Source organism: Leptodactylus fuscus, chromosome 10 (assembly GCF_031893055.1).
Source record: "Leptodactylus fuscus isolate aLepFus1 chromosome 10, aLepFus1.hap2, whole genome shotgun sequence".
NCBI classification, from domain to species: Eukaryota; Metazoa; Chordata; class Amphibia; order Anura; family Leptodactylidae; genus Leptodactylus; species Leptodactylus fuscus.
This window is the reverse complement of record NC_134274.1, coordinates 15,260,739-15,275,006: the sequence shown is the minus strand read 5'-3', so window position 1 is coordinate 15,275,006 and position 14,268 is coordinate 15,260,739. Positions and strand designations below refer to the sequence as shown.

Below are 14,268 nucleotides of genomic sequence, written 5' to 3'. Positions count from 1 at the left end.
CCATTATAGTCTATGGGGTCCGTGCGGTTACCTTAGCTACCCGCTTTTTAAGGCTTTTGGTATACTATTCGAGGGGTCCCCAAGCAGACTTCCCTTAATACCCAACACAGATGTGATCTGGGCTTTAGCTTTATGAGGTAGTCACCTGGAATAGTTTTCCATTAACAGGTCTGCCTTGTCCAGAGTGAATTTCTTGCCTTCATAATGTTTTTGCACACAGAGCTATACAGGACAGTTCTATAAGGGTTTCTATAAGGGTCTACTCAACTACTGTTCTAATCCACATTATGAGAGTAACTAATTATATATATTATATTATACTTATTGCGGCATTTTTATTGTTAACTATAGAGCTGCTTTAATGAAAATGACATGTATTGGCCTAGTATCCCACTTGGCTTACCTACTATTTAGAATACTGACGTTTGACTTCTCAAAAACCAAATTATGAATTTCATAGAAATATTTTACTTAAAACATTTTGCAGCCTACTCACCAAATTCTCCCGGGAAACCTGGTCAGTGACAATGACAACATTTGCATAGGTTACGTTAGAAGGTTTAGCTCATAGTTTTACCTTTTCTTCTAATTCCTTTATCTGTCTCTTCTGAAATTCTAGTCTCTCCTCGAGCTCCTTTATTCTCTGCAAAACATACAGTGCATATCAAGTGACTGTAAGTGTATATAAAGTGAGTGTAAGCGTATATAAAGTGAGTGTAAGTGTATATGAAGTGAGTGTAAGTGTATATAAAGTGAGTGTAAGTGTATATGAAGTGAGTGTAAGTGTATATAAAGTGAGTGTAAGTGTATATAAAGTGAGTGTAAGTGTATATAAAGTGAGTGTAAGTGTATATGAAGTGAGTGTAAGTGTATATAAAGTGAGTGTAAGTGTATATAAAGTGAGTGTAAGTGTATATAAAGTGAGTGTAAGTGTATATGAAGTGAGTGTAAGTGTATATAAAGTGAGTGTAAGTGTATATGAAGTGAGTGTAAGTGTATATAAAGTGAGTGTAAGTGTATATAAAGTGAGTGTAAGTGTATATGAAGTGAGTGTAAGTGTATATGAAGTGAGTGTAAGTGTATATAAAGTGAGTGTAAGTGTATATGAAGTGAGTGTAAGTGTATATAAAGTGAGTGTAAGTGTATATAAAGTGAGTGTAAGTGTATATGAAGTGAGTGTAAGTGTATATAAAGTGAGTGTAAGTGTATATAAAGTGAGTGTAAGTGTATATGAAGTGAGTGTAAGTGTATATAAAGTGAGTGTAAGTGTATATAAAGTGAGTGTAAGTGTATATAAAGTGAGTGTAAGTGTATATAAAGTGAGTGTAAGTGTATATGAAGTGAGTGTAAGTGTATATAAAGTGAGTGTAAGTGTATATGAAGTGAGTGTAAGTGTATATAAAGTGAGTGTAAGTGTATATGAAGTGAGTGTAAGTGTATATGAAGTGAGTGTAAGTGTATATAAAGTGAGTGTAAGTGTATATGAAGTGAGTGTAAGTGTATATAAAGTGAGTGTAAGTGTATATAAAGTGAGTGTAAGTGTATATAAAGTGAGTGTAAGTGTATATAAAGTGAGTGTAAGTGTATATAAAGTGAGTGTAAGTGTATATAAAGTGAGTGTAAGTGTATATGAAGTGAGTGTAAGTGTATATAAAGTGAGTGTAAGTGTATATGAAGTGAGTGTAAGTGTATATGAAGTGAGTGTAAGTGTATATAAAGTGAGTGTAAGTGTATATGAAGTGAGCATCCTGTGTCTCCATGAAAGAGCTAGTAGACCTTAGCGGTTATACATTACATTTTTCCATTGCTTATAGATATTTTTACGTGTAGGAGCAGAAGCATTCAGTTGACAGCTGATCAAAGCCACAGGGGCAGAGCACTTATCTAAGTGTGTCTACATCTTTGTTGCAGTGATCAATGGGGGTCTCAGCACGTGAACTCCTACTGATGGAATCTTCTGACCCTTCTGTCACCGAGACATTGCAAACATTTTATGACACTGCAGTTACCCTTATAGCGTAAGAACTTGTCATAAATGAATAGTGCATTTAATTATAAGAAACGATGTAATACATCTTAAGCATTTCTTTTTCCTTCTCCACTTATGAAGCTGTTGTTCTGCTCTTATATACAATCTCACTGCTTATCTGCATTAGATCTGTCTCTGTATTCAGCCTCACACATACAACTCTATGAAGTAGGGAGGGGGGAGTAATAATCCCCTGCCGGCTGGTTCATGGATTTATTGCCTCATTCTGTGCTCTTCCGGCTTCTTAACTACAACCTAGCAGTGTTAGGGTAAATTCAGATGGGGTATTTCGGACCGGAACCTGAGGCGGCCTCCTTCAGGTTCCAATCCAAAATACAGGTAGCCACGACTGAATGCCGGTGTACTGCACCGGCATCCAGTCACGCTGTCCGCTCCGGATTACGCCCAATCGGGAGTGTCTTCAGGCTGAATCGCAAGGCGACTCGGCCTGAAGAATGAGTATCCGGCTTATTCCAGCTCCCAGAAAAATAAGCGAGATACTCATTCTTCAGGCCGAGTCGCCTTGTGGTTCGGCCTGAAGACACTCCCGACTAGGCTCATTCATTGGGCCTAATCCGGAGCGGACAGCGCGAGTGGATACCTGACCACCTGACCAGCTCCCATTAATTTCAATGGGAGCTGTGTTTTTGGTCAGGATTTTGAAGCGAATATGGTCTCAAAATCCTTCCCATAAATCTCTGTGTGAACTTACCCTTAAGAAGCAAGGAATAGCAGAGTGTAGCAGCAGCAATTATTTGAGTGTTTTTTCTATCCCCCCCCTCCTCTCCTCAAAAACTAATATGGCGAAAGTAACTGCCTGCAAAGTGGATCAGAATAGTAGACAGATTTCTATAATAAGATGTATTATTATTAAGTTTCTATGATCTGCTCCCTGAAAAAAAAAGCGGCAGCAGCGGCACTCCAGTACATGGGCGGAGTATAACAAAAAAGGATCGGAAATATCTGACTGCTCTGGAATCACTATTTCTAAAATGTGAATTTTTTCTAAGAGGTATGATGCAATTGCCCTTGTTAGGTGCAGAAAATGGCGAAACATAAAAAAGACGCCAAAAAAGTTGCAAAATATTTTGCAAACGACAAATGAGACCCACTATTTTCTATGAATCTTGGGCATGTTTATGAACCTGACAAAAGTAACTTTGCTGCTAAGAGCAAGCAAGCAAAAATCTAAAAAACATAAGATGTTCTGCGATTGCTTGCTATGGCAACAATACCATGTTTTCATAAATGTAGTTGATTGAGCCCTTGGATCCATGCAACTGCTGTACGTGCTCTCCGTAGTGCTCTGCGGCTGCTTGTCACATGACTTGTATGGATATCTTTGTACCTGCTGCGCATGTTGAATGATCTCCATCCTCTCCCGCAGGATTTGCGCATCTCTTTCCCGTAGTTCGCTCATGACCTGTCGCTTCCACTGTTCCACTGCAACCTTAAGCTTCTCCTGTTCTTCATCGGAAAGAAGTTGGCACATCTTGGCTCCAGACTCCTGCTGCAAGGCGTCGTATAACATGGCTTCCAACTCCAAGATGTGCTTAGTAAAGACAAAATCTGCCTCTTAGTTTTTCTCATGTCATAACTAGAGATGGGTGAATTGGCTGAGGCCTGTGATTGGGCCTTGACCTGTCCTACACTATGTTTTATAGATAGGTCCCTAGGAGCCCTGACAGTGTTATACACTATGTTTTATAGATAGGTTCCTAGGAGCCCTGACAGTGTACTACACTATGTTTTATAGATAGGTTCCTAAGAGCCCTGATAGTGTTCTACACTATGTTTTATAGATAGGTTCCTAGGAGTCCTGACAGTGTCATACACTATGTATTATAGATGGGTTCCTAGGAGCCCTGACAGTGTTATACACTATGTTTTATAGATAGGTTCCTAGGAGCCCTGACAGTATTCTACACTATGTTTTATAGTTAGGTTCCTAGGAGCCCTGACAGTATTATACACTATGTATTATAGATAGGTTCCTAGGAGCCCTGACAGTGTCATACACTATGTATTATAGATAGGTTCCTAGGAGCCCTGACAGTGTTATACACTATGTTTTATAGATAGGTTCATAGGAGCCCTGACAGTGTACTACACTATGTTTTATAGATAGGTTCCTAGGAGCCCTGACAGTGTTCTACACTATGTTTTATAGATAGGTTCCTAGGAGTCCTGACAGTGTCATACACTATGTATTATAGATGGGTTCCTAGGAGCCCTGACAGTGTTATACACTATGTTTTATAGATAGGTTCCTAGGAGCCCTGACAGTATTCTACACTATGTTTTATAGTTAGGTTCCTAGGAGCCCTGACAGTATTATACACTATGTATTATAGATAGGTTCCTAGGAGCCCTGACAGTGTCATACACTATGTTTTATAATTAGGTTCCTAGGAGCCCTGACAGTGTTATACACTATGTATTATAGATAGGTTCCTAGGAGTCCTGACAGTGTTCTACACTATGTTTTAAACCAATTCAAAGAGTGGTTGGTACCGAACTTGTTTTCCTCCCAAAACAAACTAATATAGTCTTGTGTTGAACAAGTCCAGACCATTGGCATAGTAGCAGTTTAGAACGTCCAGGATTATATAAAGTCAGAACTGCTTTTATCTACAAACAGTGCCCCGCCTCTCTATGGCCCATTATGGGTACTGAACCTCAACTCCATTCGGGGCCACTTCTAGAATGAATTTTAATGTAACATTTTGCTTTTACCTTATGAGCCTGATCCAATGATTTTTTCCGGAAGTCAAGTTCCTCATCCAGATATCCCTTCTGTCTTGTAAACAGCTCCTATAATATAAAGCAATAAGGACACCATAGAAGACGAAACCATCCACATCATAACATACAAACAATTGTAAGCCACATATCCTACTTTCTCGTTCTCGAGGTCCACCATCTTCTGCTGTAGAGCCGACTCAGTCACCTCTATTTGTTGGAGCCACTAGAAGGAGAAGGTAACAATATAGCCATAACAAGACAGATGGGTAATAGTAAGGAAAACTGGTCTCGTAGAAAACGATGGGTCACAATTTACCTTTTCCGCCAAGTTTAGGACTGTTCTGGCTTGAATGATAACCACCTGCTCTTCATTGGTCAAGTTCTAGACCCAAAGTACATGGCAGTGGTTAGAAATACATAGAAAAGACATTTTTACTAAAGAATCATCCCACCTGGATTATGAAAAACAGTAATCTTAAGGAAGGTGTATGGAGCTAGAAGAAAGTCTATGGCAATGCTATATACTGCATGGTCTGCAGTTTAGCCCCATACAATGCTAGACTTTTTCTCATTCCATGCTACCATTTTCAGTGGTGTTCAATGAAAACTTTTTATTCTATCCAATCAATCCCATGTTATTGTTGTGTAATAATAATGAATGAGCGGACTCGTCTCTCATGACTATTCAACTACCTGGAATATCAAGAGGGAGTGATCTGCACAGCTTGTCTGAGACTCAAGGGTAATGGATATTGGTGACCTATACACAAGATTGGCCATCACTATTAGATCGGTGGGAGTCTGACGTCTGGACTCCGGATGGTTCCTTACAGTGTAGTGGAAGAACTACAGCTCTACTCCTACTCCCATTCACTTGACTAGGAGCAGAACATCTCCTGACGTATTCCTTGTAGGCAGATATATCAATGGACTGGTATGTGGTCCAGGTGTTGGACCCCACCTATCAGATACTGATGGCTTATATGATGGATAGGTCATCAGTATCCACCACCTTTTCCAGTTGTCACACAATACATTAATGCCACGCCAGTCTGCCATGTTTAACGGGAACAATTGATCATCCAATATGTAAAGGGATATATATGGGGGTACCTCGATTTTAATGGCAAATATTAGGAAAAAGATGGATAAGACTCGTTGAATTTCATTTGTTAGGTTTTTTTTTCAAGGGAAATAAGCATCCAGAGTAGTCTATCAGGGACTTGTTCCCAACGACTATCTTGTGTCTGGTCAATCTTAATCTTGACTCATTGAACGCCACCTAAAATTCTCTTTTCTCATGTTGGGTGGAATTATCCTTTTAGCATAAAGCTAACATAAAGGCTATAGAATTAAGCAAAGCTTGTCATACATTCCGAAAATAGTGACCTTGCGCAAAAGCACTGCTACAGGGTGGGAATATAAACCATACAAAAATAGGCAATAGGTCTCGAGAACTTAAAGGGGTTGTCTGAGGTTTACAAAAAATTGCCAAAGTGCAGGCAATGTGATAAAAGTAAAAGAAAAAATATAATTGACCCTTCCATCCACCTCCATCCCAGCCAGTGTCCTGCTGTGATGATGGTGTCACTATGAATGATGCCTATGGTCACCTGCCAAACACTGAAGCCATGGACATAGACAGTGCTGGAGGTAAACAGAGACCCCTGCACAATGGGCGATGGTTGGTCATATGTTTTTTTTTGGTTAAGTTCTATCCAATTTCTGGAACTTTGCCAAATATTTGTAATTCCAGGACAACTCATTTATTCAAAGGGGTTGTCTCTCCAGGGTGACTCCTTTCGACACCAAATTTTAGGCAATTTGGACACCATATGAAAAAGTCTCTGGCTCACACCCCTTCTTTGCCAGTTCATTTATGGATTTTGTGATCAGCTCTTTGTCATGGACCAACTTTCCATGGCCAAAGTGGAGACCTGCCAACAAAGATCAAAGTGACAGATCCTATTCCACTGTTCAACATCTGAGATTGTCTAGGTCTATTGGCGAAATATACCCTTAGAGCAAAACATCAGCTGTATCCAAGCACCTTACCTATAATGCATGTTCTTCTTTTGTTAAAAAAAAGTAAGCTACATAATAAGCGCACCCTGGTGATATATGGTATGCACGCCTGCCATGGAGACACATGACACAGCTAGGGCATGCAATTTAGAAAGTGGACATACACTTACGGCGTTATCCCCTAGAATGTCCAGCTTCTTCATCAGCTCGCAAACAATGATGTCCTAGGAGGAGGAGGACACGTGTCAGTATAGAGGATGCATTTCATATCCATATAGAAGATCAGAGAAGAGACATTGCTGTACTTACTGTCACCCCTTCAGCTTCACAGTAAACCTGTAGAGGGCTCTTCCCTTCTGGAAAGGGGATGAGGTGGAAATTGATATTCGGTGACCTCCGTTCTCTCTCCTAGAAGTAGAAGAAAGAAGTTTATTTCTCTATCTAATCAAGTATCTAGTGATAACCAGGCGACCCCATAAAGATATTTCCTTATAAGAAGCATTTGCATGATCCTAGATACTTGGATGAACAGAACCACCAAGGATGTATCTAAATGCTCACGATCCTCTTGCATAAGCTCTGCTTGGGTTCCCCAACACAACCTCTATCACACCCCATCCATATATTTTAGCGCCATTTCCCTTTTCTTTCTGGATCCAAAGTCTAGATAAATAAATGACAATGAAAAATAAAATGAAAGCTCTTTCTAGAGTCCTCACTTCAAGCTCCAGGATCCTAAACTCCAGAAGTTCGTTCTGGTCTTTCGCATCCTGGACGTCATGCTTGAGTTTGGCTTCGTCAGTCTCCATTTGTTTGATCTATGATGGGATATAAAGAGTTAATCATATACACGAATGTAATTTTGCATAATTCTTTGTATATATTTATAGTCATGAGAAAAACATAGTCCACCCTCCTTGTATTATATGGTTTTATGTAACAGGCCATAATACAATAAAGAACCAGTGTGAAAAATCTGCAAGTCTGACCATCTCAATTAAAGATGTTTTGGTAGTTTGCTGTCCTAGAGCTATTATCAATGTGCCAAGACAATGCCAAGGAGGAAAGATATCAGCAATTAACTAATTGTTGATGCTCATCAATCTGGGAGGTGTTATAAGGCCATTTTGAAACAAGCTGATGTCCATCATTCTACAGCGAGAGATTATTAAGTAGAAAACATTCAAGAATGTTGACAATCTTTCCCGAAGTGAAAGTCCAAGAAGATTCAATGAAAGGTCAGACTAGCAATGCTCAGAGGAAATGCAAAAATCTAAGAGCTTCAGACCTCAGGTAGTATGATAAATGGGCAAGGTCACAATAGGACACTTAGAAAAAGACTGTAGAAGGGTTACCAGGGAAAAGCCTAAAAGGAACATGCTGTCACGGGTTAGAGAGGTTTTCCCATGAACATAACCATATTTAAATGTGTAAACACTTAAAATGGAAAAAGGTTTGCAAACAATTCAAAATTTTGAAGAGTTTTATATATTTTTTCTAGCCATCTTTTTTTGGTTGCCAGTGGATATGACCATTAATGCTGGATCTTCCTAGGGTCCCAGCCATGATGTCCATATTGTGTCCGGGTTATCTTCTCACACATGTAGTGTCCCCTCCTGATAACCAGCCATGATGTCCTTATTGTGGCCAGGTTATCTTCTCATACATGTAGTGTTCTCCTGATAACCAGCCATGATGTCCTTATTATGGTCAGGTTATCTTCTCATACATGTAGTGTCCTCCTGATAACCAGCCATGATGTCCTTATTGTGGTCGGGTTATCTTCTCATACATGTAGTGTCCTCCTGATAACCAGCCATGATGTCCATATCGTGGCCGGGTTATCTTCTCATTCATGTAGTGTCCTTGCCTGATAACCTGACTTCATGGCTGGATTTCTGACAAGTCCCAGACCAAAGAAAGTTCCAGCATTCATGGTCCTATCCATTGGCCACCAATCAGGACAACAGACTACCCACTACCGGTGGGTCGAGAAAACTTTGCAAATTTTTTAATTAGTTATATTTACAAAAAAAAGTTTAGCTTTTAATTGTCCACAAATTTTAATATGGGAAAGCCCCTGTACGTTTGCAAAGCTACAACTGAACAAACCACAAGACTTCTAGAACAATGTCACCGTCAGGTCACGGCCTCTCCTCGACATCTTACTTTATCGACGAGTTCCTGATTCCGTTTGTAAAGCGCTTGCTTCTCCTCTATCCATTTCATGTCCTAGGAAAAAGAGGAGACAAACGAATTAACTTAGTGAAAACATTACCCGGGAAGCCCTTGAGAGGGCGCCATGGAGCACATTTCACAAAAAGATTCCTAAGTGCTTGCTTTATCCTAGAAGATTTTCCGGTCTTTTCTTAGCGCTGGTTTCTATTGACTTTTCACCTGGTTTTGTTAAAAAAAAACAAGCAAACAAAGCAGACAATCATAAAGGGGAAGAGAAGTGTCACCCCGCAGCTACACATGAAAGCTGCTATTATTCCTCAATTGTTTACTTTGACGGAAGTGCTGAAATTTCTATTTTGTTTCACATTTTTTGCTTTTTTTGTCTATCTACAATACTGGTGTTTTCAAACACTATAGTATGAGCAAGCAATCTGTTATGAGCAAGCAAACTGTTATGAGCAAGCAATCTGTTATGAGCAAGCAATACTCCTAATGTTATATTGTCTATGGAAAAGCCTGTGTATTGGGTATAAATACATGTGTGAATATTGCTGTATTTATCGAAAATGTGGGGGTGCAAACCAAAAATAACCAAAGTATATGTTATCATGCAGTCGACATGTTACACCAGCCATTTACGTTATCGGGGCTGCCATAGACATATGGAAATCACTAGATTGTCTACGTTCGACCCCCTTCCCTCTCCACCTGCTGTGTGTACGTCCTTGTAATTGTATTACGTGACAGCCTGTTCTAGAAAGCAAAGTTTTATCCTAGAAGATTCATTTGGAAAGCTTTGATCACAACCATGTTTCAGTCTGATCCTTCTAATGTCAAAGCCATATTAAGCGCGCCAGTGTCGGACGCCTTTGTAGACGTGCGGTTTGATCAACAAGAGCAGAAAATGAGGAGAGTGATGACGTGCGGGGTAATACATGAGCATAAAACACAGATAACCCAAATTTTCTTAGCATTGGTCAGGGTCTCTAGTTACAGGGCTTGGGAAGAGAGTATAGAGAGCCTAGATAGGACTCTGACCACATCATTGACAATAGATAGTGGAGACTCTTCCTCTCCCTCCTCATTATACACATAGTATGCCCATAACACTCCCCCGTAGGAGTCAAAAAGCATCAAGATTTTTGCCCCATGATACAAAGAAAATAGAAGATATCTTGATGAGAAAATATTCAAGACACTCCAAAAATTCTGTAACCTATTAAAAATATTTGATGCCCAAGTCTCACCTGACCTTGCTCCGACATGGCTTTCTCCAGGTCTTCTATCCTTGTTTGATAGTGATAGATATCGGCTTGTAGCTGCTCTCGAGTCTGTGGGGTATATGTGCAATCAATATATTAATCCTTTACAATGCATCACAACAATGTCCAATCCAACATCAGAGCAGGGCACTCATACGCAAGCAAAATTGGTGGGATCAGTCAAGATACATCTCACACATGGGACGCTTTAGCAGAAGTTCTGGAAGCCATCTTCCATAACTGCTTCTACCTGTAGTGGTGGAATCTTCCTGCCCTGTGCCCTTCCTGGACTCTCCAGTCAATTTTTCTTTAAAAAAAGCAAAAGAACAGAAAAAGAATACCTTGACCTCCCGTTCTGCATCTAGGGTTCCACCAACTTGTTCTTGCAGGAGTGCGTATGCACGTTGCAGTGCCTGGTATTCCATGGTCAACTGGCGGAACCTCAATTCGGTCTCTTCCTTAGCCATGCCCTATCATGATGAAATTAAATGGCAACAATAGATTAATTTTGTACATTTTAAGTGAATATATATATTTTTTTAAATTATTGGCAGTTTTTTAGGATAAAAAGTTTCCTCTAACCCTTTCCCACACCTTAAGGTACAAGTACAGAGGAGCGATGGAGTTGGTCCATGAGCTGTTCTCACACCACCGCCTATGGGATGATGGCTGGTTATAGTGGTCTGCACTGGAGTACTCCAATACATTAATGTTTAAAGAATGGCTCAGCCATTAAAGGGATTTTATCATTAGAATCATGTTTTAAGCTAAACCCACGTCGGAATAGCCTTAAGAAAAGCTATTCTTCCCCTCCCTTTAGAGGTCTTCTCTGCACCCCCGTTTCTCAGTTACGCTGGCCATTTTCCTGTGGCCTCTCCGTTTGGCCACAGGTAAATCGAGATAAACATGCGCAGTGGGAGCAGTCGCCATTTTCCTGTGGCCCAACAGGAAAGAAGAGGCGGAGGAGCCGAACAAGAAGGCGGCGGCACTGGATAGTTTTCTCACAGCACTGCAGATGCCCCCAGTGTTGTGAGAAAACTAAATTAGCAAATGGACGAAAACCAGGATATCTAAAGAATGGTGGCGCAGAGAAGACATCTAAAGGCTATTCCGACGTGAGGTTAGCTTAAAACAAGATTCTAATGATAGAATCCCTTTACATATCTGGAGGGGTCTGACACCCAGGCCTCCAGCTGATCAGCACTTTAAAGAGGCTGCAGCATTTGGGTGTGCTTGGTATCACAGCTCAGCCAATTCATGGGAATGGGACTGAGCTGTGATCAGGCCATGAGACCGATCAATGGAATATACATGGGCTGAGAAGGCCTGATCCACAGGGTGTCCACGGTGCTGAACCCCATGGATAGGTTATCGATTTAAAAATCCTTTAAATTAAAACTAAAAAGTTCCCACAAAAAAATAAAAAATTTCAGTAAAATTTTAAATCAAGGTAAAATTAACTAAATATCCATGTGCCATAAATGCCAAAAGTAGGTGTGTCCTTATTGGGCTAGTTTAATACACTAATAAAATGCGGTCACCTCTTCCACATCCTCATCCGGAGTACAAGGCGTGCGGTCTGTTTGGTAAGAGATTGAGGAACCATCAGAATCCAGAGATGCTTCTTCATCATAACCAAAAAAGGTTTCCACCACCGGCTAGAAGTTATAAATGGAAAATATGTTACTGGATGGATTTTGTGAAAAAAAAAAATGGTAGTGGGGCAGATTTGGACAAAAGACGGAAGTTATGAAAATGTGATCTGTCTGGGTATTCATCCCCTATATATTTATGGATGTGACTGGAGTATAAGACCTGATGTAACAGCAGAATAGTGACTGCAGCTCTGGATGTGACTGGAGTATAAGACCTGATATAACAGCAGAATAGTGACTGCAGTATAAGACATGACGTACAACAGAATAGTGACTACATATATACTCCAGTCACATCCAGATCTGTAGTCACTATTCTGCTCTTACATCATCACTTATACTCCAGTTACATCTAGAGCTGCAGTCACTATTTTCAGCAGACAATATGCTAATGAAGCTCTCAACTGTCAGGTGGGCGGCCCCAGACTGTCTGCACCCACCTGATAGTAGAGAGCTTCATTATTGGGTGCTGAAATCAAGAGCACCGATTGATCAGGTGTGGCGGGGCCTGGGAAAAAAAATTCCACTTGTGCCGAAATCAACAGTGGCAGCTATAGAAGGATGCAAAAGGTCACCTTTAAGAAAATTCCCTCATTCTATTTGTGCAACATAACTAAGTTACTACCGTATATACTCGAGTATAAGCCGAGTTTTTCAGCACAGTTTTTGTGCTGAAAAAGTGCTCCTCGGCTTATATTCGGGTTATTACGGTAATTTTCTGCTAGCAGGCCAAGATAGCAGACTCCGCCCCCCCACCGCTCCATCACACGCCGGGTGACGTAGCCACGTAAACTCAGGCCCGCACCCGGCATGTCCGCTTCCTGCCCTGCTAGCAGAAGTACCATAAGTACTTCTGCAGATTTTAATGTACAGCATCGCCGCGCTCCTGGCAGGAGCGTGGCGATGCTGTGGGCCCCGGCACCCGCCGCGGTGTTGGAATGCCGGGTCGGGATGCCGGGCTGTAAACGTAATGGCGCCGCTCTGCAGAGCGGTCGCCATAGAAACCAGCACCTCCGCTGTAACGCTTACAGTAGAGATGCTGAAGCTTATTCCTGCGATCTCTGATTGTAGGCATAAGCTGTGGCATCTCTGCTGTAAGCGTTACCGCGGAGGTGCCCTCCGGAGATGTCCTCCCCCCTCCTAGTTCAAAATTAGCCCCCGGGGCCGGTGCCCACCGGCCCCATACCTTTAAAGTTGCAGGCCGGCTCCTGCGCAGCGAGCTCACAGTAGCCGACCTGTTCCTAATGAAGGCTCCCAGGCCTGTCATCGCTATATTACTATTACGGCTGGACTATGACCAGCCGTAATAGTAATGTAGAGAATCTCCCATAGACGGCAATACACTTGTATTGCCGTCTATGGGACTTGCAATCAAATGACTGCAGGTTCAAGTCCCCCAGGGGGGGGCTAAAAAAAGTTTAAAAAAAATAAAATAAATAAAAGTTCACAGCGGGTTCACACCAGCACCTGATCTCAGTTATGCAGGTTTCCGTTTTCTGTCAGCAGAAGACAGAAACCGACATTCAGTGTCTGTGGGTGAGCCGTCTTCTGCTGCCCATGGCGAAACCGTTTTGTTTTTTGTTTTTTACTGGACACAAAGTCCTGCATGTCCGACTAAAAAAAAAACAAAAAAAAACTGTTTCAATGCGGAGAGCAGAAGACGCTCACTGGCGGACACTTTTCAAACCCATGAATGTTTCTCGGGCAGGAAACGGAAACCTGCATAACTGAGATTGGGCGCTGGTGTGAACCTGCCCTCAAAGTAGAAAATGACTGTGAAACACAAACACATTAGGTATCCCTGTGTCTGACAGTGCCCGGTCTACTGAATATCACTATATTCAGGGATCTGCAGTGCTTCTATTCCGTCGGGAAGGGGTTAATAGGAGCACTGCAGATCCCCTATAGTCAGCCAGGCTGAATTCCAAGTGGGGGTAAAAAACCCAATCCTCAATCTCAGGGAAGGGGCAGACAGACAACCAAAACACCCCCTCCCCTTTCCCAGCACTTACTGCACCCAAGAACTAATTTTTGAAATTTTCCAGTAGCTGCTGCATTTCCCCCTAGGCTTATACTCGAGTCAATAAGTTTTCCCAGTTTTTTGTGGTAAAATTAGGGGGGTCGGCTTATACTCGAGTATATACGGTAACTAAATTTCGTTTTTGTTTTTTTTTACTGAGCAGAATAAAAACTGGATTTTGTCACATAAGAGGTACAGCAGTAAGTAAAGGTGCCAGCGGGGGCTTCATTCTATTGGAATTCCTGCTGTTGTTACTTAGTAACAGTGAAAATGTTTATTTGTTGGAAATACTGGAGCCAAGTAGATGAGGATTGTGTACAAACATCTTATACACCGTATCCTGAGACTGGTCAC

The 14,268-nt window shown here is 41.3% G+C and overlaps 2 protein-coding genes across 2 annotated transcripts in view; both read right to left on the bottom strand.

Annotated features, from left to right (window-relative positions):
• Positions 1 to 565: 565 nt before the first annotated feature.
• Positions 566 to 5,056, bottom strand: LOC142219108 (janus kinase and microtubule-interacting protein 3-like). The gene is made up of 4 exons (XM_075288074.1): positions 4,929 to 5,056; positions 4,766 to 4,843; positions 3,378 to 3,581; positions 566 to 643 (listed from the first exon to the last, which is right to left on the bottom strand). Exons 1-4 carry the CDS (start codon positions 4,950 to 4,952, stop codon positions 566 to 568), a joined length of 384 nt encoding a protein of 127 aa, XP_075144175.1. The 5' UTR covers positions 4,953 to 5,056.
• Positions 5,057 to 6,820: 1,764 nt separating this feature from the next.
• The window catches only part of JAKMIP3 (Janus kinase and microtubule interacting protein 3), a 51,816-nt gene continuing 44,368 nt past the window's right edge, over positions 6,821 to 14,268 (bottom strand). Inside the window, exons 10-16 of the mRNA XM_075257683.1 lie at positions 11,781 to 11,897; positions 10,581 to 10,709; positions 10,225 to 10,308; positions 8,969 to 9,031; positions 7,519 to 7,617; positions 7,109 to 7,207; positions 6,821 to 7,023 (exon numbers count right to left, since the gene is read on the bottom strand). Coding sequence (XP_075113784.1) covers positions 6,868 to 7,023; positions 7,109 to 7,207; positions 7,519 to 7,617; positions 8,969 to 9,031; positions 10,225 to 10,308; positions 10,581 to 10,709; positions 11,781 to 11,897 — 747 coding nt within the window. The 3' untranslated portion in view covers positions 6,821 to 6,867. The remainder of the gene's footprint in view (positions 7,024 to 7,108; positions 7,208 to 7,518; positions 7,618 to 8,968; positions 9,032 to 10,224; positions 10,309 to 10,580; positions 10,710 to 11,780; positions 11,898 to 14,268) is intronic.

Coding starts and splice junctions, on each gene's coding strand:
- LOC142219108 (XM_075288074.1), bottom strand. CDS start 4,952: ATGGTGGACCTCGAGAACGAGAAA. Junction 3,582..4,765: donor CATTGGATCAGGCTCATAAG/GTAAAAGCAAAA, acceptor GTCTTTACTAAG/CACATCTTGGAGTTGGAAGC. Junction 644..3,377: donor TCATTCAACATGCGCAGCAG/GTACAAAGATAT, acceptor TATGTTTTGCAG/AGAATAAAGGAGCTCGAGGA.